The sequence below is a fragment of the Podarcis vaucheri genome (assembly GCF_965113315.1).
Source record: "Podarcis vaucheri genome assembly, chromosome: 5".
Classification (NCBI taxonomy): domain Eukaryota; kingdom Metazoa; phylum Chordata; class Lepidosauria; order Squamata; family Lacertidae; genus Podarcis; species Podarcis vaucheri.
The window spans coordinates 55,108,367-55,133,859 of record NC_138763.1 but is presented as its reverse complement, the minus strand read 5'-3'; the positions used below and the strand labels follow the sequence as shown (position 1 = coordinate 55,133,859).

General features: G+C 44.3%; 2 protein-coding genes and 1 long non-coding RNA gene across 4 annotated transcripts in view; 2 read left to right on the top strand and 1 right to left on the bottom strand.

Annotated features, from left to right (window-relative positions):
• Positions 1–6,544, bottom strand: part of GRK5 (G protein-coupled receptor kinase 5) — a 153,020-nt gene extending 146,476 nt beyond the window's left edge. Inside the window, exon 1 of one of the 2 annotated variants that reach the window (XM_082222681.1) lies at positions 6,110–6,544. In XM_082222681.1, coding sequence (XP_082078807.1) covers positions 6,110–6,161 — 52 coding nt within the window. In that variant the 5' untranslated portion in view covers positions 6,162–6,544. The remainder of the gene's footprint in view (positions 1–6,109) is intronic. The other variant, XM_082222680.1, reaches the window with a different exon arrangement.
• Positions 1,359–15,604, top strand: LOC309532462. Its single transcript, XR_014219876.1, has 2 exons — positions 1,359–2,430; positions 15,317–15,604. It is a non-coding gene; the product is annotated as an uncharacterized lncRNA (long non-coding RNA).
• Positions 15,605–16,440: 836 nt separating this feature from the next.
• Positions 16,441–24,524, top strand: PRDX3 (peroxiredoxin 3). The gene is made up of 7 exons (XM_082222715.1): positions 16,441–16,589; positions 17,263–17,383; positions 18,457–18,598; positions 19,623–19,758; positions 21,741–21,844; positions 23,096–23,261; positions 24,366–24,524. The coding sequence occupies exons 1-7, from the start codon at positions 16,545–16,547 to the stop codon at positions 24,417–24,419; spliced, it is 768 nt and encodes a 255-aa protein (XP_082078841.1). The 5' UTR covers positions 16,441–16,544; the 3' UTR covers positions 24,420–24,524.
• The last annotated feature ends 969 nt before the right edge of the window (positions 24,525–25,493 follow it).

Sequence of the window (25,493 nt, the reverse complement as noted above, 5' to 3'; positions counted from 1 at the left end):
CAAGAATGTAAACTTCTCTATAGAACAAGACACCTCATGCTCCATATCACTGTAACAATCTACTGGTGCTACATTCAAAACGATAGCAGCATGCAAATTATTGTTCCATCACATCAAGATTAAACACACCATTGATGCCAAATAAGGAATCAATTTCAGCGGTATTCACCTTTGCTAAACAGGGTCTGTGGTATTCTAGAGCCTGTTTATTTCAATTCTAGAGTTGTTAATTTCAGTTCATAAATAGCAAATAATGTCTTGGAACAAAACAGGTCACTTTGCTATTTCCAAAACAAAAAACATTGGCTTGATGACCCTGTCTGGTTTAAGTATTAAGAATTTATTTTCAATTGAAATAATGCTATTTAGGTAAGCCAGGTACCCAGAAGGCATGAAGAAGTGTAATTTTAAATACATTGTGTTTTGAGGGTGTGCAAAGTTGCAGTGGGGGGTGGGGAAAGACTTCCCATCAATAGAAACAATTAAGTCTTGTCTGTTACCTAACTTAAATGTTAATACCGTATTTTTCGCTCTATAACACGCACCCGACCATAACACGCACGTAGTTTTTAGAGGAGGAAAATCCGTAGGCATGCCACTCGTAGGCATTCCCTCCATAACATGCACAGACATTTCCCCTTACTTTTTAGGAGGAAAAAAGTGAGTGTTATGGTGCAAAAAATACGGTACATCTTCCCAACCAGACATTTGATACTACAACTCCCATCAGCCCCAGCTAGCACAGGAGCTATAGTCCAATACAACTGGACAGGTTGGAGATTGAAATGTGGGAGAGGCTCTGCCAGTCAGCATGAGATCTTTCCTAGCCCTAGCTAAAGATACCATGGATTGAAATTTGGACCTTTGGTTTCTGCTTCACCACTGAGCTGCATCATTTCCCCTTCATGCACACCAGCGATTAAGCTGCAAGAAAAACAGCAAAGCAATTTTGATGTGCAATACGTTGAGATTTGTATTTTGGGAGATGCCTTCAAATGTCACTATGTCAAGTGAAGTTTCCAGTTGTGATGATGCTCCTACACAAAAAGGTATGCTGTGAACTGGCTCCAAGTCCTTCTTAAACTGTGGGCAGAGTCATTCCTGCAATAACTTTTTGAGGCTAAGCCACCAGCAAACACATTAAAAGGTTACAGCTGAACACCTTGCCTGGGTAAACTTCCCCGGACCAATCCTATGAGCTGTTTATAACACTTCACTCCGGAATGCTTGTGGGAGGATTTCCAAAACTCCTTTTGTGTGCACATCAGATCACACTGATTCGTTTAAAATCAATAGATGCAAAACAGGAAAATGTTGCTTTCCCCCCCTCAAAAAAAATAGAGAACACCAGTTCTTTATTCTCAAAATTATACTCACATATGGTTTTGGCAGTGTAGCAGAGAAACTTGGAATTTGTTAGTTATAGCAATGCTTGAACAACATTTTGTATGGTATGAATTATCCCTGTTGATTCTGTTATAATAATAAACATCACATTTATTTATTAACCAAATTTTTAAACCTCCCTTTATTCCATAGCAGTCACAGAGCAGTTTATGGCATAATAAATAAAAATGATATGCAATGTCAATAAAATACTCCCCAAAAAATCTTGTGCATGCCACATCATCAGACTAGGCAGGCTGGCTAACTTTAATGGACAAACATACGAAGCATTTTCCTTCAGTTATCTGGATTCTTTTGAACAATATACCCTATTTTTTGCTCTATAAGACACACCACCAGACCACAAGACACACCTAGTTTCTGGAGGAGGAAAACAAGAAAAAAAATATTCTTGATCTCAGAAGCCAGAACAGCAAGAGGGATCGGTGCGCAGTGAAAGCAGCAATCCCTCTTGCTGTTCTGGCTTCTGGGATAGCTGCGCAGCCTGCATTCGCTCCATAAGACGCACACACATTTCCCCTTACTTTTTAGGAGGGAAAAAGTGAGTCTTATAGAGCAAAAAATACGGTAATACTTCACCTAGGAAGCAGAAGCCATGGCTGAAATGGTGGCAGGTTTTACTCTATTACTACATTAATCTTCTGGTCCACTTCCTGGTTGCTGTACTGACATTGCTTTTAGCCTCTATCTCTCCTTACTGAAACATCAAGGTTTCCACACCAAGCTGTTATCTGAAGTGTCTGGACGAAAGTCTCTTAGAATGTAAAGGTTTCCAAAATGTCATGACATAACTTGGATTATTCTTAACCTACGTATTCGACCTTTGTGATTAAGCTTCTCCAGAATTGCTTAAATGTATCCCACCACTGGACAAGCGGAATGACTATTTTAAACCTAGTTCTGTAGCACAGGGGGAGTGTGCGTATACCAAAAAGATCAAGCAGCTGAAGTTTGCAGTAGAAGTGTTTCCTCTAAAACGTAGATGGCTGAAGGTCCAGATGCTGAAAAATAACCGTGGTTAAGGTAAGAGACTTTCCGAAACTAAATGATTTGCAACAAATATTTTTGCAAATGTAACTTAATTATTAATATTCTGCAAAAGGCCACGACTGGAACACAGGAAAACTGAGTCACATCACTGCTCTGTCTAATTCAGTACTGTATACTGAATGTCAACAGATTTCCAGGGGTTCAATATATCCCTCCCCCTACCTAGAGATGCCAGGTGATACTTTTTGCATGGAAAGCATGCTATCAATCACTGATCTACAACTCTTGCTTGTTATTTTTGTGACGTGTATTTGGCCGGCGATGTTGTTTTTTATTTTAAAAGAAATGTGGCTTGCAAATTGCGGCTGAATGTTTGGTCACAGGATCAAAAGAACAGTGGGGAACGCAGCACTGCTCCTGTCGCCAAAGATGATTTGTGTATTGCTTTGCTTTCTGGTGACAGTACAGCTCTCTGAACAGATTTTAAAACTGCTGGCTCAAGGGGTACATTTCTGCACTAGTCACGAAGAACAGTTGCAAAGGAGTGACCAGTCACAGATTATATGCAGAATTACAGGCAAAACTAATTTGGAAAGGAAAATATTGGCTTGGATTTTTGGAATATTAAGGCAGGACTCAGGGAGGATCTGCATTAAAGCACCTCACATGTTCAGATGGAAGGTAAACATCCAATAGCTATATGGACACTCATTTCTACTAATCTCCCCCCTTGGCTCAACTATGTCTATACTTGAGGTCTATTTAGGCTGACAGACATTATTATATAGTGTTTCTTCACCTGTCCTATGTCGCAGCTGAAGTATGTCTTATTCTGAAATGACTAATGCATGTTGTCTTTGGGTTTATGGTTATGTTTTATTGAAATGTGATCTGAACATTCAATATTTTTTTTAAAAAATAGCTAAGATTAACATGTGTTGCCCTACATTGTGTCCATTTGTTGAAAAAATTAGCGGAAAACCAGTGTAACCTCTGAAGAGCCATTACAGACGGAAATAGGCTTCCTTTTAAAAAAGAAAAAGAAAAAAAGGAGAAGCTGATAAGTGTTGGATTGCACAAGAGGAACCTACTCCAAACTGAACATTTCATCAACATTGGGTTCTGTTCGTTGAACAGCTGATGTGGATTGAAACGTCTTGAGCAGACAATTCTGTATGAACGCGAAATGACAAATAGACCAATTTAAAGCACTCCATTACAACCCAGTATTTAGACATATCATTTCGTGCACTCACAGCGGAGCACCGTTGTTACGTTTCACATTAAAAATAGTAAAGTAAAATATTACGAGTGGCAGAAACATTCCACAATATTAAAGGCGGTGAAATAAATAAATACATGCAATAACTGAAGTTGGTTGGAAGAGCAACAGGAGAATCAAAATCCATCACAAAAACTCATTGGAAGAAGAAAAGCAGGAAGGAAACAGTCACACAGTAGTGATACGTCTGAAGAATGTTCAAGTGTCTGGCTTGTTCCGATTACAGGTTAGAAAGTCGCTGCATAGAGAACAAAGCCAGTCATGTGTGAATCCTCCTTGAGCCTCTAATAAACAGAGGCACAAGTCTGTAGCAGTTTAAAATGTGCAAACACTGCTTCATGCTCTTTCTAGAGGGGGTGGGGAAGAATCCTCATAAAGCATCCATGTGAGGATTGTGTGAGCATTTAACCTACCCTTGCAGACGAACCAATACCTTCAAGCAAAGAAAACAACTGCATCTCCACCTCGCCAGTCAAACCAACAACAAATGGATCACAAGTACTTTTTCTGAAACCTGCAAAAAGGTTCGAAAGTTTCCCCCTAACCATTAAATGCATGCTAATGTTCAGCCACTAGATGGCTCATCACAGATGTTCTGGGACCATTTCTCCCTTTAGCGTTTGCTGGGGAGAGAGAGAGGGAGAGAGAGAGAGAATGTGCTGCCTCTTTCATTAATACTAACAGTGCCTTTAGAAAAGCTCTTAGTGATATGCAAGGATTTTTGCCAAGTGTCTGTTATGAACAATGTCTGTTTCTCCTCTCAGATCAGGCATGTTATTCTGTCCACATTTCATTACCGAGAAGAATTAGGGGGCATAGCTCAATATTTAGCTCAGCATTTATCTCCTATATTCTTACATAATGTTTATATTTACTGGGTAATCGATTGCACAAATGCACATTGTTCTCTGGATACTATGGGAGGTATCCTTGGAAGAGTTTCACAAGGTTCAATACGAGAAGTTAGACGAGACACTACATTCATAAAATTTGAAAGACCGCCTAACGCAGCCTGTGTGGTAATACAGGGACCATCTCTCTACAGGCCCTCCCCAACCGCTTATGCAATCCAGACCACAGTCTGAAAATTAGTTAGGGGGCCATTAGATGCATTTCTGAATGGATCATCTAGCGTTGAGGGTGGGACGTTTAAATAATCACAGCGTGCTGGTGGGCTCAGAGGTAAGGAAACAAAAGGCTGAGATTAAAGCACCCCACCCACTACCTGATTAAAGAGCACCAGGGATGTGGCACAAGTGGAAAATGAATGCCTTGGGTCGCTTTGAGCAGCTACAATTGTTCCCCCTCTGCTCTCCCAGATAAAGAACACTCTCCTCCACCTTCTCTGTATATTAGGAGGTGTGCATCAGCCTGGAATGGTCAAAAGGTAGCACACAGGACCTGCCTCTGGTTCTGACTTGGGGGGGGCTCTTCATTCATCAAATGGTGTGAATGAGAGCTTCAGATACTGCAAGCCTGTCTTCGAAAGGCAAGCCCTTCAGATGTAACTGCCTCTCTCAGAGGATATCCCCCTCTGAAAGGTTGGGGTTAGGCTGAGCCAAAAGGGAAAAAAAGGGAAAAAGAAAACATGCTATCATTCAAAAAGAGAAAGCCACTTCCCTTACCCAGATGATGTGAGACGTAAAACAGATTGGGGGGGGGGCGTGTTCCCAGTGATGAAGCTGGCGATGGTCATAATAAACCCAGGAGCCATTTGGAGCAGAGATGGCTATCATACCTTCCCTACAAGCAACCAGCCCCCGCCTTTTATTTTGCAAATTTAAATTACACACGCACAGACGTATTATAACAGCAGCTTCTGCGAAGAAAAATCAAAGCACCCCTCAATCCCTTCCTTTGAATGCCATGCCTTCTTTTGCATCAGTTGGGGCGGGGCGCTTTTCCCATGCCAGCGAATTTGCCCCTTACAGAAGTCTACTTGCATCCATTTCTCTCTTCTTCGTCTCCGCGGAGAACACCCCAAGAAAGCCCTTTGGCGACTAGTTTCTGCACACTTCCCCCCCCCCTTACGTCAGCCCTCCTCATCCAGACACACAGAGCCCCCTCCGGGCTCCGGAGCCAGAAGTTCTCGCTTCTGCGCTCCCCGGGAGCGGATGCGTTCGCAGCTGACCTTTCCCAAACAATGCACGCCGAAATCACACCCGCACGTCTGGAGGGGCGAGCCCGGAGGGGAAGTTTCGTGGCGTCTCGATGCCGCCGCGCTGCCCACCTCCGCCGAGGCGAATTCCTTCGAAAGGTGCGCGTCGCGCAGGGAGAGGGCTGCCAGCCTGCGCGCGGCTCCGCCACCATGCGCCCCTAAGCCTCGCCATCCCCCCTTTGCCCCTTTCCCCCCACCGCGCAGGGCGAGGGAGGGCGAAATGCGGCAGGCGGAAAAGAGAGCGAGCGAGAGAGGGATGGATGCTCGCTTACCTTCGCGGGCTTTGAGCAGGACCGTGTTGGCCACGATGTTTTCCAGCTCCATTGACAAGCTCCGTCAGGGCGCTGCGGCGAGGATGTCAATGGCAGGAGGCGCGCCCGGGTCTCTCTCTCTCTCTCTCTCTCTCTCCGCTCCGCTCGTGGAAGGAGCAGCAGCAGCAGCAAGCAAGCAAGCAAGCAGCCCGGTCCCGCCGCCCGTCCCTAGGGCATTCTTTCTCTTCCTCCTCTCGATCCCTCCGTCGAGCTGCCTCCCTCGGCGAAGCGCCGCTGCCTGCTCGCTGGCTCGCTCTCCGCCGTCCAGCCCTCGAGTCCCGTCCGCGCACCTCCCTCCTTACGTCTCTCCCTTACTCCATTCTCCGCGCCGACAGGCAAAGCCCGCCCTCCCGCCTGCCTCCCCTCCTCTGACGGTGTCAGGTTACAGGCGCTCGCTGCCTCCCTCCGCGGGGGTGTGGCACGGCCCAGCCAGTTCCGCAGCATAGCGCAGGCGCCGTGCTCCACAGCTGGCTCGCACCTCGGCTGTGCCGAGTCGGGCATGCTGGGAGATGTAGTCTTGGGGGTGCTTCCCCGGGCCGTGCGTTTCCCGCGCGCGCACGCAACTGGCCGGAGGGAGAGCTGGGTGGGCGCGTGTGTATCTGTGTGTGCGTTTTGCAGCTGCCTTGTGCAGTTGGGAAGGGAGACGGGAAGCGGGAGAGCGAGCGGAAGTGGTCTGGACTTGCAAACTGGGCTGCATGCTGCGCCAGGGAGGGTGGACCGTAACGATCTTTCTGCAGGTTGTCTATCAGCTCCCTCGCATTAGCGACAGAAGTTGCTGGTGGAAATACTGCGAGCTCGGATGTCTGCTGCGATGCTGCTTTCCTTTGGCTGAACGGCAACAGGATTGAACGGAAGAAAGAGACATAAACTACTTAAGATGCAGGCTGCGTCTCCTTCTTCCATACAATTTTGTTGCAATTGTTAAATAGATTCTGCTTCCTGCTGTGCATTTTATCATATTTGCGTCCCAGTCTTGAAGGCGTTCAGAGCAAGTGGCTGTGGTGTAGTTCTTACTGGGAACGGCAGAACCTGTTGAAGTGCTGGCTGAAACACACTTGTGAAGCCCAATGCCATTTGAGTGGCAATCCTGTCTCCAGGTTTGCTGTTTGGATAGGAGATCAAATCGGGATAAACGTAACAACAAAGTTAACAAGCGTTTCATATGGCCAGTCCTAATAATTCTGAGTTTATGACTGATACTTTTGCCCTATATAAAACGATAACTCTCTCTTACTGTTTTCTACTGGATAGGATAAATGAATTGGGAAGACACTGAAAGCCTGTGGCCTCTTTCTAAACTGATTTGCTAGGGACTTGTAAGCCCCAGTGAACAGCGGAACTTACTTGTGACTTAATGAACATGCATTGGGCTGTACTATGTGATGCACACTCCAACAAAGAATTGTGGTTTAAGGAGGCCGCAGTCCTCACTTTTGCTGGATTGGATGCCTCTAAGGGAAATAGACTGGTTGGCTTTGGTCTTACCCCACAAATGCCCCGTTTTAGGGCCTTACGTCAGCTAGGGCTGACAGAATTTCCACTGGTGGTAGCTTGACAGCAGCCTGCATCTGGGGGTGGAGCGCAGGGGTGCACAGGGACTTGAGCTTAATGGAAGAAAGAAACCTTTGCCTCATCCTAACGCATGCCAGGAGCACAGATAAGGGGCTAGGATTGCTCTGTTAATAGAGATTGAGCCCCTTTGACTTCAGAGGGAGTTCTTTCCAAGTCAGTGTGCACAGGATAAGGTTGCACATTAAACAGGTAATTTGACAGCTACAGCCCAAATCGGAGCTGCCTTATACACTTCTACTGAACAAGAGAAATCCCTGTGTTCCAATATGGATGGCTATGCATTTTCTGCGATAGCCGCAGGGCATTGGTGTGTTTGAAACATGGACAAACAGGCCTTGATAGAAATGCAGAGGCTTTTCATTTGCTAAAACATGTGAAGCTGCCCTTGTTCTCAGGTGGAGTGATTGAGAAATTATGATCTTACTGAAATAAAACAGTGGCATTGCAACCTGGGTAGCAATAGGTATGCAGTCAGAATCCACTTACTTCAGAGTAGTTCCATGGACTATGACAAGGGTTAGGCAGCAATTGGTGGGTTAAGAGCAGAATGTTTACTAATGCAAGTGCTCGTAACTGGTCACTCTCCTGACATGGAGGCTCCCTACTAAGTAGGGTGAATCACATGGAAAACTGCTTTGTTTTCGCTTCTGCACGGATCACACGGAATCAGTTTTCAGTGGCCTCCATGCAGATAGGAGCTGCAATATTTGAATCGGCCCATAGTTGTTTCCCCTTGCTGATTGGCTCTTTCCTGCAGAAATTTAAGACTTGTTTACAGTAAGCCCCTTAAGACATGAGAGACCATTATGAGATCTCATTAGAAGCACAGTTCAGATGCTTACTGTTTGGAGACAAGCGTATCCAGAACTTCTGTCTCTTCTCCGGGGTGATTAATAACATCCCTTCAGCAACAGCTGTGCTAGAAGTCCAGTTAATTGACCACAGCAATCCCCCTGGTAGACCTTGAGTTGTGCCATGGTGCCACCTAGTGGCTTTCTTATATTTGGGATGAAGAAGACAGGCTGCGCCCAACCTCTGTGGCAAGTGGCCTCCAAGTCTAGTCATGAGCATCAGGCAGTGCAAATCAAGTGCAAATGACGGAGAATATGCAGCAGCCTGTTACCTGGTATGGTTCTTGCTCTGGTCAGGGAACAGACATGAGAGACTGGTGTGCTGCCCTGACTATGGCAGGTCTGCCTGCTCTTGGGCAGATAGGCTACAAAAAAACTGTTGCCTGCACCACAGATTAGCCACTTGTGCCTTAACCCCAAATGATGTCACTTTCCCCAAGTTTTTCACATTTCGTCTTATTTATTTTACAAGTTCTGTCCCTTTCCATGGCCCTATGGAGCCCTCAGTGTATACAAACATAGCAAAAATGCATCTTTATAAACAGCTAAAATCAGATAGATGTTTTAGCTAGTGTGATCGATGGACCAGCATGCTGTAACTGGATATGGGAGAGCTGCCCAGTCTCAAACAGTTCAGCAGCAAGTGCCCATTTTACAGTCCAAATGCCCATTTTACAGCCCACCAAAAGGCATTGAGTGCTGTCTTTTTTTGGTGTATTTTTCCAACAAGCATTTTTGGTTTGCCAACTTCTCTCTCTGTGTGTGAGAGAGACAGAGAGAGACAGAGAGAGAGAGATTTGGGGGGGGGGGAGAAACAGAGAGGGGAGCAGGAATCCACCCTCATCATGGGATCACTATTTTTAATGAGACATCAATGTTGAAGCCACAGGTGTAATCCAGAGAATACTAGTCCTTATCTCTTTATAAGATACACAGTGTATTTCTCTCAAGGAGGCTTATTGGTTATTATCTGGGCTTGGCATTTTTAACCACTGCTCCCAAAGCCGCCTCCTTAAGACCTTTTCTCTCATGGAATTGCCTAGCAGTAGCTCGTGTGATTTCAGAAGAATACTAGCTTTCCGTTACGTTAATGGAAGACCACAGGCATGACACCACAAACTGCATTTTGAGGCTTGGAGTGTAGTCATCTGTTGAACCATTAAAGTCAGTGGAGTTAATTGCTAAGTATTTGTGTAGCATTTTTGTTTGTGGAGCATTTTACAATCCTCTTCAGTTGTGCTCATAAAACACCCACAAGGGGATGGAAGAGAATTTTCGATGGATTTGCATTTTTAAGTGAACGGACCCAATTTGCACCTCTGGGGCTGAAGCATGGATCAGAACAGAATGAGCCCTTGTGGTCTCTTCCAACTCTATGATTCTATGAGCCTTCAGATTCTGCATTTCTCTGAATTCTGCAGTATTCTTGGCTCAAAAAAGTACCATATATGTCTGTGCGTGCCTATTATGGGATAAAATCGTTTACGAGTGGCATACATTGAGATTAAATACATATCTAAATGTGGATTTAAATTTGGTTTCATATGATTTTTTTATTTCCCCATTACTGCAGCTCTGTAGCAGGAAATAGTGCATCAGCTGAATTTCATCTGTCTTGCAGAAGGAACAGGGAGTTTTGTGTGCCTGACAACGTCAGGAAAGAGGCCACAACCTTCAAAATGAAATGGGAATAATAGGAGCTACATAATAGCCACTTGAGAGTGTGAGTTGCATATCACAGTTAAGCCTGGGGTACAATAGCTCAGAAATCTACGGAACTTGATCCTGCAAATACTTACCGTACTTGGAAATATCCAATGCTGTACTCGCACAAGGATGTTCATGCAAAGGGAGTTTTGCACCCCTTTCTGCCCACTGTGCCCTCTAAAAGACCTCTTCTGAACAGGCTGTGCTGGTTGCTTCCACCTGATTTCCCATTTCTACTGTGGCACATTGTAACTGTTCTGATTAAATAATAAGTTGTTTTTCATTATTTTTCATATAGCGGTATCAGTATGCACAGCAGCTTACAGGCTACCAGAGGACAGTCCCCTGCCCCGATGCCCTTACAATCTAATATTCCTCCCCAGGGAACCAGCAGAGGAAGCGGAGGCAGCGATAAATGTTTTGACGAAGCCTCCTTGTGGATGGCAGCGAAGTAACTCATTGATGACGTTGGCTCTTCCCAAATGAGCTCTTCCTCAATAACAGAAGCACTAACACTGATCGTGCATGCAGATGAATACCTCCGTAGCCAAATATTTAAATATTCAATTTCAATATTTGCATAAATGATCTAAAATAAAATGTTTACTTGGATCTGATAACTGTTTCAGGATCTTCACTGGGAGGAGGTAAGGCTTTGTGCATATGGTTTGTAGCAGAACACCACACTCAGCCACAGCATTGCTGGCGAAAAGGGTCTCGGGTGGCAAGATGGGGAAGACCCTGAAGAACAGGGTTGGGCTTGATGGGCCAATGGTCTGGCTCAGGTTAAGGCAGCTTCACATGCTTCATATCCTGGAACGTTGGCCAGTCATGGCGGCTGGGCTAGAGGACCTGGTCTCTTAGCATTAGCATCTGAGAGAGCCAGTGTGGTGTAGTGGTTAAGAGCAGTAGATTCGTAATCTGGGGAACCGGGTTCGCGTCCCCACTCCTCCACATGCAGCTGCTGGGTGACCTTGGGCTAGTCACACTTCTTTGAAGTCTCTCAGCCCCACTCACCTCACAGAGTGTTTGTTGTGGGGGAGGAAGGGAAAGGAGAATGTTAGCCGCTTTGAGACTCCTTCGGGTAGTGATAAAGCGGGATATCAAATCCAAACTCCTCTTCTTCTTCTGTTTGCCAGTTCATGAGAGCCAGAGTTTGCAGACCTGCATTCTAGGTGGCTGTCCCACAAGTATAGAGTTTCTCTCCCCCACCCCTCACTGCCCCATGCTTGACAAAGGCTAGGTATTGAAAGTGCTGTTGACCAAATAATTGCTCTTGGTGGGGGGTGTTGACAAGGTTGAACTGGGAGAGGGACTCGGATTTACAGTGATGTACTAAATGTTATTGGCCTTTACTGAATGATAACTGGGTCAACAGCTTCTTTTAAAGAAAACCTTGCTGTTTCCTCCTAGCAGTTGCAGACTTATTACCTACCCAGGGTGCTTTGGCTAAGGCAAGGTAGACGTTTAAATAAAATTTGTGATAGGTCTTTGCTGTGCATGATCTTACACGTGTTTGCTTGGGAGTAACTAAACTGAGATCGGCGTAACCTACTCCCAATTAAGCATGCAAAAGATGGCAAAGTTGCAGTCTGATCCTATTTGCCCTACTGGGTTGACCCAGCACTGTAACCCATACTCTGCCTTTAATTCATGGTGAGAGGGTTTTCCATAGCTTAGTCTCCCATGTACTTTTTCTCCTCTGGAGAAGAAATATTTTTTTAAAAGACACATAACCCAGTGTAGTTTTCATTTGGAACTGGCTAAGGAAAATCTCTAAGCCTAGAATTATAAAGGTATAAAGGGGGTGGGGGGAGTCCCAAGTAAACCTTTAAATTTTGCTTCACAGTCTCTTTTAAGAAGGAAGGTATTTTTCATTCACAGCTAAGCAGGGACACTTCATAAAACACCTTTTGATAAACACAGGCTGTCAGAGGGGGAAAATGGTCGAGCAGCCATCTTTCAGGGGCCTGGGAGTGAAACGCTAACACATTTATTCCCCCCTCAGTACAAAAGCTGAAATTTGGCCTCACTGTAATAAGAAAAGAAGACTGGTAAATGAAGGGCTGTGTTATGAGCTGTTGCAGCGGATGAGTCACCAACTGAGTGGGCTTGCAGGTCTGCAGCTGTGAATACTGCAGTAACAGACTGTCTCCTGTCTCTACAGGAGAAGGCGAAAAATCTCGGGTTGTTTTTTTTCCAAGACAAAATTTCCAATGAGAAACAAATACTTTCTATAAGGATTATTCATGGGAGTAGCCTTCCAATAACTTGTTCTCCATTCCTCTTTGCATATTTAACTGTTGCATCCATGTAATTATGGGAGTCGATGGTCCACAGCCCTTTTCGGCTGCTTGGGGTCGTCCGAACACATCTCTGTAGTTCAGAGTTCTTGTTGGAACGCAGCTGCTCTTGCTTTTATTATTATTTTTAAATCAAGTTTGAGTGCCCCAGCTTCAGAGAATACGTGATATTTGAAAAATGTGGTGCAGAAGGCCTTTTAATTTACTAAATTGGGTACATTTATATTTGTCTGCAAATATTTTCCAAGCTGAATCTTAATTAATGCCACCAGAAGTGAAATGATCGCATCCACAGCATCTCAAGATTTATTACCACTCGCCGTGATGTACCAGAAATTGCAAACAAATGACACCACCAAAGTGGAAGCATGCTTAGCAGTTTGAGTCGGTGCAAATTGATCACCATCATATTCATTCAAATGGCTGGAGAACTAGGTTTTCCTCTCTGTAGTATAAAATCTGTAAGCATAGCTGCTGGCCACCAGCTCATTATGCCTTTTCAGTGTCTCCCTCCAAATGATTAACAATTTGCCTGCCTTCAGTTAATTGTGAGGGCTACAATGAGGTTATGACCCTACAAATTGGCATATTGTCTCAACATTCGATGATGTGTCATAACAGCGGGTTAGGAGTACGCTGACCTCATTCAAAACATCTGGCAGGCAGCCTGCGTATCATAGAATTCTTACACTCTCCCCCCGTGTATGGAATGAATCTGCAGTCACCTAGCAATAGCAATAGGGCAGTGCCTCTTATTTCAAAACATTCCACAGGCTCTGAAGCGTAGCATTTTATAGTTGTTAAACTGTGAGGCTTGCATGTTAGTGCTACATCCACAATGCCCGTTTCCAAAATCTCTCGTGAAGTCATTACTTAATTTAAAGCAGCCACTGCCAAATGATTCCACTAGTATTTTTTTATTAAACACAACCCTTCAAATTGTTTCCAGAAATGCAATTTGGAGTGGGGGAGGGGAGTAGTATTGCCACTGGCTGCCAAAATAGAGATCCTAGCTGCCCCTTATATGTTCCAAAGTTTAATTTCAACCTCTAACCAGATCCAGGGGGAAGAGGAAGGGTGGAGGAGCAGAGTAGAATATTTGTAAAATGCTTTGAGGGTTTTATATACTAAGCAGTCTATAAATTTTTGATATAATAAGTGGTGGATGCATCTTTGGTGTGTTTGGCAAATTTCCCAGTTGACATTGGGAAGTGAACAAAGCTAATTATTTGCTGTTCTCAGACCTCTTTTAAGCATAAGCAACGCTATCCCTATAAATATTCCTGCCAATTTCATAAACCAATTCAACATTATGTGAAGAAATCCCCATCAAAGATGTAATAGTAGATGGAGCGGGAACTCCCTATCTATCTATTCTCCAAGCCTGTGATCATCTTGGCTGCTTCTTTTGTAGCTGTTATGATGTCATACAATCCAGCAAACTGTACAGGTAATGCATCAAATGACAGGGCTGGAAGCCACACAACCCCATGGCCAACCAGGTATCTGGAGGGATGTGTGAGGAAGCCTATAACAGGACATGAACCCAGGAGCCGTTTCCTTGTTGTGAATCCCCAGAACTGGCATCATTTAGAGGCTAACACAGAGCTACATGCCAATTCGCCACTCTCAGTAGCCTCATTCTCCATAAATTTGTGGGGTCTGATGAAACAGTGATAGGACATGGGTGTGGAGGCCTGATTTTAATCTGGAAAGCCACATTCTCTTGTGAACCATATTCTGGAGACTAGATGCTAGTGGCGCCTGGGACCAGAGGGAGGAGTGGGAAGAGCAATGGATGTGACTCTTTCCTCTCTAAACAAGCATATATTCTAGCCACACAGAAGTCATCAGTTTGCAAATGCACACACACTTCCATCCAGGCAAGCAAGAAACATGATCCCAGGTGAAGAACACATTCCAGGCAGGCGAAAGCAGTCAAGGAGTGAGAGGATGGGGGTGCGTGTGATAGGTTTGGCCTGGAGGGAGAGCAAAGAAGGTGTGGCCTACAAGGCGTATGATCTGGAGAGTGTCCTAGGAGCTAGCCAGCAAGGCCTGGGGAGCTGCACTTTGCCTCCCAGGCTTGAGGTGCCCCACCTCGTTATAGGATTTCAATAAAAGCAGAAGCAAGGAAATAAGAAAGAATGTTGTCATACCCGTTTGTGGAAAGTACTAAGAGATTATCAGGCCTGTTCCTCATGTCCTCCTTGGCTTCTCTCATTGCACTTTCGCCATGGAGGCAGGTCTTCCCATTACCTGGGGTTAGTATATGAGAAAATTGAATAGCAGGTGCTAAATCCCTCAGATCTCTCTCTCTCCTCCCCGCCAATGCAAAGTTTGCTCCCAGTTCTTACAGTCTCAGATACAGAGTGGCCCTCCTATCCTTAACTGGCAGCCTGACTTTTGCCATTTCAGCAACTGGACAGGGATCAGATGTTCCTGGTCTGAGTTCTGGGCACCTGCTCAGAGGCAGCAGACAAGGGACTGCCTGAAAAATCTGGTTTCAGAGGCAATTGTGGTGAGAAGCTTCATGAGATACCCAGTGGTGAGATGGGAAGGAGAAACTGGGATGGGATTTGGGGGACATTGGGTGGGAGGCTGAGAGGAGGATCGATCGTGCAGGCATTTGGCATGGAATTCCTAATTCCTACTGAAATCAGACCCTAGGCCTGGAGCAGCCCTTGTAATGTCCACAGGGAACTGACATTTCTCCTCTGTCCTTTGATCTCTTTCAGGATCTCATGGGATCGCTGACCTCCCTTCTGGAATCTGAAAACATCCTCCTTGAGGCCCTCTTCCAACTGAGGAATAGTAGTGTGGGGGTGGTTAGCTTGACAAGAAGCTGTTCAGAATGGAGCAAGGAAGACCACATGGAGGCAGGGTCTAGAACATCGAACTCTTGGCATGGGAAAAATGGAAGACGATGGAAATTTTGGCTTGCTATGCAATTCAAGAGAATATCCAAAAAATGGTTTATAGATGGTATCTGATGCCAAGTAAACTCAGCAGAACATATGAGAGGATTCAATGTTTGTTGGAAATGTTCAGAAAAAGAAGGTTCTCTATACCATATGTGGTGGCTATGCAAGCATGCAAAAATAATAGTTGGGAATTGGTACATGAGGAACTTAAAAAGATGCTTAAATTCACCTTCCCGAAAAGACTGCGAAGCCTTCTGGCTGGCAATAATAGGGAAAGATATACCAAGGAAAGTAAGGGATTTATTTTTATATGCAACAGTGGCCACAAGAATAACTTAGGCAAAGAACTGGAAAGAAAAGATTGTTCTGACAAAGGATCAATTGTTGCAGAGAGTTTGCTGAGTTAGCAAGTTGGGTGGCCAAAATAAGAAATTATGATGGGAGGACGGAACAAGAAGTGAGTGGGAGTATCTTGAAGAATACTTTTAAAAGGGTGGTATCAAGGTTAACTAGCAGTTGGGATAAGCCTATGATCAGCAGTAGACAAGATAAGGGATCAGAAAGAATGAAAAAAGAATCAAGAGATATAAGGAGATGTAGGAAACCAAAGAATATGAAACAGGATGTCAATGAAAGATAAGTCGGGAAGTCTATATAAAAAAACGATAAGATGATGAATGGAAAATGTATATCTATGTATATAAATAAACATTTAAAAGGGGAAGGGATGGGGTGAAGTATGCACAGGATTGCGTGCAAAATGAAGCAGTTTCAAGTCTGCCTGAAACGCACCCACGGTAGGTGCGTCGCGCTGCAAGCCTGGTTCTTTCTCTGGGCAACGGGGCTCCGCTTCAAGTTCTTGCGGGGCCCTTCGCTATTTGGGCGCCCCATTCGCGCCGTTAGGCTCGCCCTTCCCGCTGCTGCGCCTATCAAAAAGCCGCGGCCCCGGGCGACAGGTTTCGTAGCCCCACCCCTGGCGCTCCATGTGCGGAGCGTGAGGCCGGTTCCGCCTCCCGCGGCCAGTCCCTCTCTGGAGCTGAAAATGGCTGCTGTCACGGGGGCGCTAGGAAGGTTACTGAGGCCCTCGGTAAGTGCGAGCCCCGCTTTGCTCCGTCGCAGTTCCGCAAGTCCCGGCGAAGCCATGATCCCGGGCGCTTGGGGAGGCCTGCGGAGCCTTCGTTGCGCGCGCGTTGCGCCTCCGGAACCGCATTTTCCCGTTTCCAAGGCCTGCTCCCCTCCCTCTAGATAGACTACATTGACTCTTGCAGGCGTAGTGCAGTCTGCACGAGGGAAAGATCCGCGTCACCGACTAGTTCCACCGGCCCCGTTCCGAAGGCTAAACCGATTCTGCCCGGGGAACCCGAACTTGCCCTCTGAAAATGGGTTCGCTGGCAACTCGGTCCACCTCGAAGGCTGGCGCCGACGGATCATGCTTATTATTATTGCGCCGTGACACTTTTTTACTTAACCAGAGTCAAGCCAGAGGTTCCCTGCCTTTTCCAGATCGGAAGCCCCCTTTTCCCTTCAGCCCCCAGAAATGTTTGGGGCACTTCTGTGCTTCTCTCTCCAACTCTGCAGCCTGCCAATGCGTGTTGGGGAATTTGGGGGCGCGGGTGGGTATTTGCCAGTTGCAGGAGCTCTGCTTAGGCTCACAACTTTTTTTTTTTGAGGGCGCATCTCGTGCAACCCCTAGATCTGGGTCCAGTGAGGCTCCTGGACGCCACCTTTGCCCGTAACGTTTCCCCGCCGTCTGTTTCCAGGTCTTCCCCTGGAGGGCGTGCGCCGCTGCCGGAAGGTGCCTTACAGCCGCCGCGGCTGCAGGAGGGCGGAAGTGCGCGGACGGTGCGGCGCCCGCTTTTCCTCGGCGGCATTTCAGCACTAGTAAGTGTGCGGCCGGTTGGAGGGCGCTGTGGTGGGGGTGACAGCGCGATCTTGCACTCTCCTACTCAGAAGTAAATGCACGTAGGAGCTTGTTTGTATTAACGCTCCATTGAATTCTCTCCTTCCCAAGATAATGCCGAAGATCCTTCGTCGCCTGCTCTGCGTGTGATGTTATTTATTTGGCCTACTGTCCAGTTGGTTCTGCAGTGATTTAAAATCGGAGCAGCTTAAAGGAGATTTTGTTGCTGAAGAAACACCATCATCGTCCCAAAATGTGTTACTGGCAGCTCAGTAGGAGTTTTGCCAGCTGTAATATGTGAAAATAACATACATGTGCCTTGATGTTCAGGAACGTGCGTTAGTGTGCATGTCTCCCCCCCTCCCACATGCACACACTTTAGACTGCTTACTTCTGGACTTCAGAACTGTGTGTGTGAGGAAGGGAGTTGTAAGGAGTTGCAGTTCTAGGAGCTTGAACGGACAAATCCTTAATAGGTACCCTCAAAATATTCCCAAAAGGCAAAGAGCATAAGATAGAGAGCAGTTTACCGGCGACAAAAACCCGGAAATAAGTTGAGTTAAACCCACACCCTACAATACTGAATTCTTTACCAAATTCTCTCCTTCCATGGCCTGATTACAGAGCATAAACATTCCAGGCTATCTGTAAAGGCTTGGTTTTGAAATAGTGTTGAGATAAAAACTGACACCAAGAAATAGGCTTCTCATATGTTAATAATAATCCCATTTTCTGAGTATGGATCCTTATGGGTTCAAAATGGCATCCACATATGAGAGAGAGAGAGTATCAGCCGGTTTCAGGGATCCCCAAGGTTTACAGAAGTTTTTTTGGGGGGTGGAGGTGGTGGAAGAAGGAAGGCAAAATCTCTATAAAGTGAAGGGCTGGAAAATAGACCAATGAATACCGAGATACTTAGCGGTGGAATGGCATGTCTTGGAAGAATCTGTGACTGGCTGGCACCCCGAACAGTGTGGAGTACTGCAGTTCTTTGCAGGTTACACTTGTTTCTTCTATAATGCCTCTATTACATGCTTTATCTAACTTCTCCTAGGTTCTTCAAGGTTTGTTCCTGCTGTCACCCAGCATGCTCCCTATTTCAAGGGTACAGCTGTGGTTAATGGGGATTTCAAAGAGCTGAGTTTAGATGACTTTAAAGGAAAATATCTGGTTCTTTTCTTCTACCCTTTGGACTTGTAAGTAATGCTTATATATGTTCTATCTCTTTTATACAGACTTCGCCTACTCTCCGTTAACTAGCGGGTCCCTTTATCTGCAAAACAGTTAACTTGTTCTCGTTTGAATCCTGCCTATCTTTGTGCAGGATAGCCTGAGCCTTTTATGTTAGGTGTGAATGATAAGAAGTGAACTAGAAGCTGTCTTACCAATGCCTGTTGAAGGCAGGGAGTGGGTGTGTGTTGCTTGGGGGTGGGGTGGGGTTCACATAGAAGACTCATGTATTTACGTAAAATATATATATATATTTCTTTGTATAGAAACTTTTTTGCTGTATCTTTCACAACAGAGAATGGAACAGACAGAAACATCCACGTATGGTGGATTGTAATGAAGGGAAATTAAACTTTTGGAGGATCCTGTGTTTCTGCACAAAATAGAAGAACATTAATGCCCACCATTTGAGCATTTCAGGCAAACATGGAATCAGTACTTCTAGTGGCTAGAGGGCAGGAATGTTAGTTATTTTTGGTGGATAAAACTGAGAAAAGTATGCCTCTGACTAGCAAATTACTGCCAGCATGCATAGTTTGGGTACCTATACAATCTTGCTAGATTTAAGTCACCAGCTTCCTCCTCATTGGAGTCGTGCTGTGGCTCATCTTGATCATGATGATGATGCCACCAAACTTTGGAAGAATGGCTCAACTTGGGATCCTTAGGAATGCCAGATAAAGTTGTCTGAGTAAGGATCTGTTAAACCTGTTGACAGGGAATAGAGCTCCAGTCTTGACGCTATATTTCTCAACATGGTTTCATGGCAGAATGACAGTATTCCTCGGAGCTTTTTCCTTTGAACTAAAAGTCTGTGACCACGAGGGCTTGTAAACTCCCTACCCCCCTTCTGCAGGGTTTATGCCCGGGATGAGCAAATACCTTTTCCTCTTCTCTGTTTGAATTTGCAGTGGGGGAAAAATAGGAGCATTCTTGGATCAGGGCTGGCTCATTCCCCCTTCACGTTCTTGCTGTGTTTCTTCCCCTTAGCACGTTCGTGTGCCCAACAGAGATTGTCGCTTTCAGCGACAAAGCTAACGAATTCCATCAGGTGAACTGCGAGGTAGTTGGTGTGTCGGTGGATTCTCACTTTACTCACCTCGCCTGGATAAATACACCACGAAAGGTACAGACTGGATACTTTGCTGCTTTTCATTTAAAACAGGTGTGATAAAACTTCTGCCTGAGGCTGAGGGCCAAAATTTCTTCTGACGGCCACATGCCAGTGGGGAACAGGGCCAGAGGTAAAAGTGGGTGTGATTTTTAGCTTTGTGCAGAAAGCTATTTTCTACATACACACACCCCTTGCTCCTCCCATCTAGGCAAGCAAGAAGCTTCTAGGGGGAGCCTCACAAAATGACTGGTTACATGCTCACATATCTAGTGAATCAGATGAACTTGTATGTCCACTACCTGCAATATATTGGCTTTATGTGTGTTATTTTCTTTCTTTTTTTTAGCTTGCTTTTTTATTTTACTGTATATCACCTTGAAATGCATCTGGGGAATAATAAGATTGAGGGTAGACCTGGTTCAGATGTAATGTTCAGCTATAGTTTGGTGCTCTGTACACAAGACCTGGGCTCATGCATGTCTACAAGTTTGTTTCCATTTTTAACCAGCCATCATTCTATGGTTACAAAACTTTGGGACCATTCATAGACATCCCAATCAATGAGCTTTGCCATTTACTTCAGTGGGAGGGTGCTTTCCTCCCTAATTTTTGAGGAGCTGGGGAGTTGCTGGATAGTTAGGCTACAGAGACAGTTTGCTTCCCTGATTTCAGAATCCTTAGGAAGGAGTCGTTCAGTTTGGGCCTGATGTTATTAAAAATGGTGTTGCTCACTTGAAACACATAACTACTATTCTTCTACCATGTTGATATTTTCTTTCCTTGGAATAAATGGATAGGTTTGAACTATGAGAATTCCCCCGCCCCCCATGTCTTCCTAAAGCGAGTGAATGTCTATGAATTTCCCCCCTAGCAGAAATAAAGTCCTTTTGCACAGCCCTCTTCTACAAGGATTGCTTTTTTCCTTATAACAGTTGTAACCAGAGGTTTTCAGAGCACAAGTCTATCCTCATGCTGCATGACGCTGTGTTACTGTGCAAAATGTTTCCTTAGCCAGACGGGGCCGGCTGCATGCATTTATAAATGGCCTCACTTTGCTTACGTGTCCCACAGCCTTGAAGCCAGTGTATTCATGTGAAGAAATTTATGCATAAGTATTTGCAAAAGTAAAGTGTTAGTGGATCACCCAAGGTCAACAAGAGACGGACCCGGGAACACTTAATGAAGTTTGGCGGCCTTGTTTCAAGGATATGCTGTTTACCTTCGTAGCTCTGGAAATGTTGTGAAATTCAATAGATGCACCCATCAATACTAATAACTATGAGTGCGGTGTGAAAGGCTTACATGTCTGCATATGATAAGTAACAGCACTATTGCAGCATTGAGATATAAAAGCAAATAATTGAAATATTTAATTCTTCCGTTGGTATATTTGATTCACTAAACACAAGAGGGAAAGAGGATTTTTTTTATTGCCCATTGATTTTGCGATTCAATAATCACACACCAACTGTATGGCTTTTAATTGGACTTCTTCCCTGTATATAAAAACAGTAGGTGGATAAACAGTAGGTAGATAATCTCCTTAGCAATTTGCATTTAGTGAAGGTGCTCCACTTTACTTTGGAGCCTCTTTCACGAAGGGAATATACCTTTATTCATATTATGCTTATTGCTTTTCTGCCTTTAAACCTACTTCAAGCAACAATAGAGCATTTCATGAAAATCCACCTACCACCCATGGTTGATTCCCTCTCCCCAGACGACTAAGCATGTCTTGGAGTTAATGTATCTGAAGCTTCTCATCACAGAGTCTCTTTAACCCAGAGATAGGGAATCTGGCACTCCAGATGTTGCTAGACTTCAGATCCCATCACTCCTTGCTGTTGGCCATGCTGGCTGGGGCTGATGGGAGTTGTAGGCACACAGGTGCTGTTGGACCACAGGTTCTCTATCAATGCTTTGAAGCAAGGTTTCGATATGGACAGTCTCCAGTTGAAGAAAACTGATGCCCTCCCTCTTCTTCTCTTTCTTAGAATGGCGGCTTGGGGCACATGAATATCCCACTTCTGTCAGACTTAACGAAACAGATCTCTCGAGATTATGGTGTGCTTTTGGAAGGGCCTGGTCTTGCATTAAGGTGAGAGAGATTTATCTATTAGTTACCTTTAGTGTTTCTGTAATTGGACTGCACTAAGGCTGAAGCTTCCTTTTTAGTGACAGGAGTTGCCTTAAGCTCAGAGAAGCAGTGGATGGTCTGCTAGCTATAAACTCCGCATACTTTAAAGATAAACTATGCTGGCTAAGCATACTTTTAGCAGACTTTCCATGATGCATCTAGCCTGATGGCTTACCTGACATGGTAGACCCTTGTGTGCACAGGAAAGGGGTTGTGTCCAAAATAGCACTAAGTGAGTCATTGCATTAGGAGAATGATTTCCGCATGAGCAGTGGGACTTCCTCCTCCTCCATGTGCCCCCTAAAACTGTTCTGGGGGATTCCCAAACCTTCCAGAGAAGATTTGGGTATGTTGCAAAGTATGCATGGGGCCAAGGTGAACAAGTTGTTGTACAAGTAGAACTTGCTCTGCTCACACATTTATTTGCGTCAGTACCACCCATTTTTAATAGGGAGTATTCAAACATCCCTCTTTCTTTGCTGGTAGAGACCAATCAAAGCCAGTCTGTTAATCATGTGTTTCAGCTCTGTGAGTGCTAGAGAGAGAGAGAGTCAGAGAGTCCACTTTTAAAATGTTTTGGCGGAATCCTTGCTAGAGGTTGTGCAAGGCTTGGTTTGTATTTGGTATCAGAGACAAGATACATTCTTGGTATAATGCATGCATGGTGAGAGTTGAAACCCAGAAAAATCCCTCTACTAATGTCAGTCAGATGAAAGCCTTTTTCAGATACCTGCTTTCTACTGTGCCTTGTGTTGCCAAAGTGTACACCAGAGCTTTCCAAACTTCTCATGTTGGTGACACACTTTTTGGACATGCATCATTTTGCGACACAGTAATTCAGTTTTATTAGCTTAAACTAACCCCTTTCCAGCCCCAGAGGGAGCACGAGGAGCGCTCGTGCGACACACCTACCCACTGCAGCCGACACACAATTTGGAAAGCTCTGGTGTATAGGTTGGCATCCTGTTGCTGAGCTGTAAAATACTTTAAAGTGCAACTAATACCATGAAATACAGGGAACACTAGAATCCCTCAAATGTATTGAAGTTCTACAAAACTATGAAATACTAAGTTCCATTACCATTATAGTTGCTCTCCAATGCGATGGGGAATATCTATGTGTGCAGCCGGTATGCATTTCAAACTGAAAAACAACTACAGCAAGTGTCTTTTGGAGTGCTAAACTATAAATTCTGCTTTATTTCTTCGAAGGGGTCTTTTTTTAATTGATCCTAATGGAATTATCAAGCACTTGAGCATCAATGACCTCCCTGTTGGTCGAAGCGTAGAGGAAACACTTCGCTTGGTGAAGGCGTTCCAGTTTGTAGAAACGCATGGAGAAGTCTGTCCAGCAGATTGGACTCCACATTCCCCCACGGTGCGTTGGCAAACTTAACATTCACAAAAATTCATGTAATTGTTGGCAAGCCTCCTATCATCTATATGGGAGGGGTTCATATCTGAGCTTACTGAAATTGAAAAGAGATTAACTGATTAATGACTGTTAAGACATATATGTGCTTTGGGGCTAATCTAGACTCTTCTGAAATCTTGTTCTAAAATACTGCATTTTTCTATCTGAACATTTTATTAAGGTAAGTTGCTACCCTGTTAACCGGACAGAATTAGAAAGAAATGTTTTCTGCTGGTATAACAATCTGTCATGCTACTTTGGTGCAATGGCTTTTGTATCATGCATTTGTGTCACAGCAGCTTCAGTGTGCTAGCATACAATTGAGTTATTTGTTGGGGTGGGGTGTGTTCCAGCAGGGCATTGCATCCTATGTACACATATCAACAGGCTTTCAAATCAGGGTTTACCTTTGCACTTCCAGAACATTACAAGAAGGTATTCATCTTTTCAAATAAATTATAAGACTCATCATCCAGTGAACCCCTGCAAATTCACAACTGCTAGTGCTTTGATACACACCAGCCATTCAGCCTACTTGATGCATGATCAAACACTCCCATAGAGCCTTTCCATTTATCATCTGTGGCTAGAGAACACACAAAGAACGGGTCTGAGCAACCAGCTCACATAGAAAATTGTAAACCATGTAAGATGAAAGGATGTTGACTGGGAATGCAAAGCTAGCTGACAACTCGTCTTAACAATCTTTCCACAAATGCAAGTTCCATCTGGTATTAGTGGAACCTAGCTAAGCATAGTTGCTTGTAAAAGAGCTTATGTTTTGAATGTAGGAGTTGGTTCTCCTACCATATTCACACTTTCCCCATAAAATATCATTTAACTTCAGTGTCATTAAATAATGTTAAATGTTTCATTTTTTTTATTTTTGTCTGGATGTGTGCTTGGTTAGCATGAATAAGGAAGACAAGGATTTAATATTTCTTCCAACTGTTCTTTTTAACATTTTTTGTTAGTGCTAATACCATAGAGGACATCGTTTATTTAACTCCTGTTTGGAATGAATATAATTTGATACTGATCTTCTGTTTTAATGCTTTTGCTTTGCAGATCAAGCCAAATCCAGAAGAATCAAAGGAGTATTTTGAGAAAGTAAATAAATAATATAATGAGTAATAATCAGGTAGAAGTAGACTACATTTCCTCCAAACAAAGCTGACTTCCAGAAAGAGCAACTATGATTGTAATAAATCTTCAAAATTATTTTAATATCTGTTGTGATGGAAAAGTTGTTATATTTTGCAAGGTGTTTACTATAGGGAGGAGTGACTTTGTCCCCAAGTGGATTTAAGCAACACTCATGGTGTTTCTTACATGCAGCATACTCAGAAGCAAAACAATGCCTACCTACCCATATTAAATCTGGGATATATCCATGCTTTTGAATTGCTTACAAGGTAAACTGCAGGCTTCCCCTTCTTTAAGGAGCTGGTTAGATTTTTAAAACAAAACAACCCCCACCCCAGTAGGTTCTGCCTTTTCCACCTAAACAGCCCATGCTTTTCTTTTGGCCATAGGTGGGATGTATTACAGATGTATATTCACAGATTTAGGACTAAACTTGTTCTGCAATGGGGTTTTGTGCACAGATAAATGCAATGCTTAACTCCTGCACCTCTGCAAGGAAAGCCAACACAACATGTGAATGGTGAACTGAAAACTGAAGTAATTAAACTTTAAGATTCCTGCAATATGGGACACCTATAGGATGGAATAAAGTGAAGGATTAATGCTTTTCTTTTACAAATAAACCCAAGGTGAAGCTGTGAACCAAAAATCTTTGTTGGTGGTGTTGCTCAACAGACTCATGCCTTCTATGAAATTGTTGAATAGCTGACATTGTCTGTTGCCACTTTCAATGTATTTCATGGTATGTTTGTAATTATGGAGTCGATCCATTAATGGGTCTGCGAATTACTACAGCTTGTTTCTAGAATGATCTTGAACATCTGTATCAAAATATGCAGTTATGAATTAAAGACACTTCCGAAAAACAGAACTATAGAGGTTCGAACTATGACTCTCATCTTCTGGAAACAAGATGGCAATTTATGAAGGAAACTCTTTCCCCTTTTTGAAGCCACGTTTGTGGCAACCACCACATTTTTTGGAGACATGTCATGATGGCTATATGCTGCCTCTCAAATAAGAGACAGCATTGTTAGGGAATAGCAGAGG

Coding starts and splice junctions, on each gene's coding strand:
- PRDX3 (XM_082222715.1), top strand. CDS start 16,545: ATGGCTGCTGTCACGGGGGCGCTAGGAAGGTTACTGAGGCCCTCG. Junction 18,599..19,622: donor TTCTTCTACCCTTTGGACTT/GTAAGTAATGCT, acceptor TCTTCCCCTTAG/CACGTTCGTGTGCCCAACAG. Junction 23,262..24,365: donor GGACTCCACATTCCCCCACG/GTGCGTTGGCAA, acceptor TTTGCTTTGCAG/ATCAAGCCAAATCCAGAAGA.